This window comes from Myotis lucifugus, unplaced genomic scaffold (genome assembly GCF_000147115.1).
Source record: "Myotis lucifugus unplaced genomic scaffold, Myoluc2.0 scaffold_54, whole genome shotgun sequence".
NCBI lineage: Eukaryota > Metazoa > Chordata > Mammalia > Chiroptera > Vespertilionidae > Myotis > Myotis lucifugus.
In genome coordinates this window covers 5057244-5062428 of record NW_005871102.1, presented here as the reverse complement: position 1 = coordinate 5062428, position 5185 = coordinate 5057244, and the positions used below count along the sequence as shown (strand labels likewise).

General features: G+C 54.2%; 1 protein-coding gene across 1 annotated transcript in view; it reads right to left on the bottom strand.

The window, feature by feature from the left end:
- Window positions 1–5185, bottom strand: part of LHX4 (LIM homeobox 4) — a 43520-nt gene that overhangs the window by 24321 nt on the left and 14014 nt on the right. The window contains exon 2 of the mRNA XM_006088970.3: window positions 2222–2393. Coding sequence (XP_006089032.1) covers window positions 2222–2393 — 172 coding nt within the window. The remainder of the gene's footprint in view (window positions 1–2221; window positions 2394–5185) is intronic.

The following is a 5185-nucleotide window of genomic DNA, read 5'->3' as shown; positions in this document are numbered from 1 at the left end:
AAAAAAGACCGTACCCTTTTATGTAATGATGTTTACTTTGAATTTATATTAGTTCACACAAACACTCCATCCATGCTTTTGTTCCGGCCCTCCGGTCCAGTTTAAGAACCCATTGTGGCCCTCGAGTCAAAAAGTTTGCCCACCCCTGGTCTAGGGGGACCCTCTCTCCTCATCACTACTTCTCCCAAACCCAAAACTGCCCCCAGCTGCTACCGCCCTTTCCCAAACCCGGAACCAGCCAGTCAAGGTCGAAACATCAGATGGTGCCCCAGGGTGATTCTGGGGCTCAAAAGAGCTTCTCTATGGACAGAGCTCTGGTTCTGTGTCCCTGGCAGGCTTTGCCTGCACCCCACGGGCTGCCCTTCCCTGCCCTGCCCTGCCCTGCCCTGCCCAGCTGGACCGGCCAGAGGTCTGAGCCAGGGCACCTCAGTGCCAACCTGTCCCCAGATGAACAGGGAGGTGGCAGGGCCTCTTGCCTCCCTCAGCTCACTGGGCTTTCCGCAGGGAAAGGGAAAAACTGGAGGATGCCCTGGCTATGGGAGCGGGGACAACTCACCCATCCCCTGCTCCCTCAATTAGATCCTCCCTCACACACGTTCTTGTTCACAGGTGCTCACAGGTACATGACACACATGTACACACCACATGATGAAATCCACCCCATCAGGCGTCTGCAAGAACAGCCATGTGCTTGGCCAGGACATCACTGAGGGAAGAAGACAGGCAGATGCTTGCTGCCCACGGAGACAGGGTGTGGGTAGAGGGGAAGGAACGGCGTAAATGCCAGAACAAAGGAAGCAAGGCGAGGGCCACAGGCGGGGAAGGAGAAGGAAGACAAGGTTGGGGGCTGGAAGGACACACGAAAGGCTTAGATGAAGAACCAGAGGCCCATCTCTCAGCTGGAGGATCTGTAGGGTGTGCCAGCTACTGCCCCCACACTCAGACACACACACACACACACACACACACACACACACACACGGAGACAGCAGTGCGTATCTGACCACAGTGTGATGCTAATAGACAATGAGAGCTGCCTTCTGAACACAGGCCACGCAGGCAGCCCCAGTAGTAGTTATCAAGCGGATCTTTAATGTACTTTCCAACTCATATTGCACAAAAATCATTGGGACCCTCGGAAATTCAAATGACTCACTCCCCACAGTTAAAGATTTGGGAGAAATCATGTTCTGTTCCCGGAACCGGCGTTTCCCTCCCTGTCCCCAGAACGCACAATCTCTGAAGGATGCACACCACCCCTCCGGGGTTCGCTCGCCTGGCGCGCCTCCTCACAGTCCCAGTCCCGTCCACGGGCCCCCCACACTGGGCCCAATGTCACTGATGGACAATCCCCGCCTCCTGTTCTTGTTTGCTGTTATCAGCTGGTCCATATCCGCTGAGCCACCAGCCTAATGCCTCAGGTACTAGATCCTGGGGCAGAAGTTCCAGCCTAAATGCCACGGAATAATTCTAGGAGGTCCCCTCCACCCTGACCCAAAGCTCCAACAGGAATTTTCCTGATGGACCCAACATCAGAATGAAAAACCAAGGCAGCCTTAAGAGCTCACACAGGGGCCAGACACTGTCCCAAGGCTTCACCCAGACGGACTCGTTCAAAGCTGAAGAACAACTCTAAGAGGCAGGACTATTAGCATCAGCCCCACTTTCCCGGTAAGCAAACTGAGGCGCAGAGAAGTGAAGCAACTTGCCCGAAAGCACACAACTAATAAGTGGGTTCAACCCAGGCAGGGTCTGGGCTCTTAACCATCACATGAAACTGCCTCTTCCAAAGGAGCCCAGCGGGGGCCGGACAGAGACAACTCCTCTAGGCCTCCGAGGCCCGTGAAGCAGCCGCATCTAGAATCGGGGCTCTCAACGCACCTGCTCTGAAAGCCGCAGGAATGATACAGCCAAGAGCCCTGAAGCACCAACTCCCCGGACAGAGAGAGCGTTTGAGGATCTGCAGGAGCCCTCTGTCAGCCACCCTGGTGCACGCTCCCCGGGCAGCTCAAGTGCGGTGGGGACCCTGGGGTTTCCGGCAGCGATGGGGCTGGTGACCCAAAGGGGGACCGTGGAGGAGCAGCCTCTCACCAGGAGGGTTCATACACCCCCAGGATGGACCCACTGCCCTTCCCACCCTGCCCCCCTCCACCGACTACACAGCGCGAGGCAGACACAGACCAGGCCAGCTCAGGGAGGCTGCGCCCCGGTTCTGACTTACTTGAAGAAGTCCTCCTTGCAGTAGACGCTCCCAGCCCTGGAGAAGCACCTGTCAGCCAGCTGCATCTGGCAGTCTGCACACTTGAGGCAGGAGCTGTGCCAGTGTCTGTCCAGGACCTTCAGGATGAACTTGTCCAGGATGTGCTGGTTGCAGCCAGCGCACTGGGGGATCTCTGTGGGGAGAGGAGAGAGAGGCAGCGTGAGCCCTCCGCACAGCACCGCTCACCAGACGGCCCCCGTGTTGACACCTTCAAATTCCCCCCCTCCCCCTCTCCCGCTGTGGTGGGGGAGGACAGAACCCAGCTTCCAGGGCTGCCGTGTGCAGCTGTGCAGGCCGTACACCGCACAGAGACCTCTGGTCAAGGGGGCTGAAATGCAACCCATGCTTTGCTGGTCTTGCTTTGGGTGTCTTTGGCCCAAAGGCGTCTTCTGTGTTTCTAAGGGCACCACAGGCTAGCAGCATCGGCTCCCCCCATTTATGCCAGCTGCAATTCCACAGCCCGTGGGCCAGGAAGACCCAGCAACCTTCTCCTCTATGTCCATGACACTTTCACTACTGGGTGGAATCTGGGCTAAAAACATTGTCGCCAAAGCGAGCCCTAGGCATGGACTGAGAGACCACCTGGCGGAAAAACCAGATGACTTGTGCAGGGGGTGAGCAGAGATCGAGGCCCAGGTCTGAGGGTGTCTGTGGAGGGAGAGTCTCAGTGTCTTGAGAGGATCTCCTGGGAGTGCTTTAATGAGCTGCAATGGACACCAGGGACTGGCTCCAACAACGTCCCTCCTAACGTGCCTTCCTGGGCTGCAGACCACAAACCAGAAACTGCGTTTCCAGGCTCCCTTGCAGCTCAGGTTCCACCTGTGATTTAGAGTCTGCCAATCAGATGTACTTAAAAGGGACCTGGCCCTCGCCGGTTTGGCTCAGTGGATAGAGCATCGGCTCATGGACTAAAGGGTCCCGGGTTCGATTCCGGTCAAGGCACAAAAGAGAGGCAACCGACCGATGTCTCTGTCTCTCTCCCTCCCTTCTGCTCTAAAATGCAATGGGAAAATATCCTTGGGTGAGGATTAACCAAAAGAAGGGGGTGGGGCCTGAATTGAGAACTAAGTTAAATGGAGGCACAGCCTTCGGGCAGGCTGCCCTGTGCGGGTGTGGAGCACGCAGAGGCTCTGGGTGTCGGGGGCTGTGATGTCCTGCTCAGTCATGGCGGAGGCGAGGAAATCCCGGGGGCTGGGAGTTACTCCCGGAAGCCTGGCCCACACATGGATCCACTGAGATGCAAGCGACCTAATACCAGGTAACTGACCACTTTCCACTTAGATAGTGAAAGTGGACTCTGTTGTCTGCAACTCAACCCCAACCACTGTTCTTCCCGCCCCGGGTGGCTTTCTATCCAAGGTCTGTTTTTCTTCCATTTCACCTTTGCCAAGGGATTTTGAGTCAATGAAGCAGTTTCAAAATAGACAAGATGGTCAGGCTTCCATGGGTGGATGAGTAAATAGGCCCTCCCTCCCCCCTCACCCCAAAGGAAAGGCAATAAATTAACAACAACAAAAACACATAAAAGTGCAAGCATTTGGCTGGTACTTCTCACCTCTATTGTAAATAGGACCTTTGCTAATTATCTGTTTACACGGTGTCTTTCCCATTAGAAGGTGGGATTCTCAAGGGGCAGCACCAGTGTTTCTCCGCCTTGTAAACTCGCTGCCTAGCACAGTGCCTGGCACACAGGACACCACCACAGATGTTAATCGCGGGATAAATAATTGATCAAATCCTCTCTCAGAAGCTCACCTTGAAACACTTCTCCTCTAGTTTCTCCTGCACATCCCCAAACGTCAACAAACGTCAAAAAACCAAATCTCTCATGAATCATACGGGTTTCTCGATTCATATCATGTTTGTTGGTTGTGACATAATTTTAAAGTGTTAACATATGGGAATTAGCCTCAATGCACTGGGAGAAAATTGAAAACATCTAAACTACGGAAGGAGAACGCTTTCTCAAGTAGAAAGTCACTTGTATCTAAAACTTATACCCAGGCGGTGGGACAGTCACTAAATTGCCATCACTAGCCCTGTACACACGTGTCAGTCTTGGACCCCATTAAACCCCGGCCCCAGCCTGTTCCCTTCAAGGCTTTGGCAGCCACCAACATCTGCCTGAAAGTCAGACCCCTTCGATGCCGTGCCCTTTGACCCCATTCTCAGACCAAGTACACCATGAAAACTACCGGGGTCACACTTGGTGAAACATGTGAAAACTGGACACTTGCTACCGGTCCCAGGTTGTATGGGGATTTTTTTTTCTATCTCAAAAGGTTTCCTCTGTGACAAAGAAATTGTTCAACCAACAGTTGCTCACCAAGGAGTTCCCATGTGCCCAGCAAAGTGCTAAGCACATGACGACTACAGGAATCTCCATCGGAGAAGGGGGATAGAGAGCACGCAGGGTAAGACCACGGATTCTGGAGTTGGACAGCCTGCGTTCGAATCCTGGCCCTGCTTTATAACCTTCAACAAATTACTTTGCCTCCGTTTTCTTGCCTGTAAAAGTGGTGGGGGAAGGGGGAGGGGAAGGGTGTGATGATGACATAGTACCTCATAGGATTGTGTGAAGACTGAACAAATCACCGTGTATACAGCTGGTGCTCAGTAAGGGCTTGCTATCATTAGGAGATAACTGCAGTAGTCGGGTGTTAGATGTGGTGCCGCTGGGGCCGAGGGGAAAGGAACGTTAGAAACCACATTTGCTGGCTTGATCTCATTGAATCTTCCCAGGGACCCCTGCTTGGAGGTCATGACCCTCACCCGGAGGCTCAGAGAGTACCCACATCACACAGCTGCTCTGCAAGGCTGGGGGCTGCTCACTCCACCACACCCTGCCTCTCTCCAGGGATTATAGGATCCCGGGGTGGCCAGGGAGGCTGTGGCTGGGCGAGGCCTTGGGAGCGGAGAGATTTG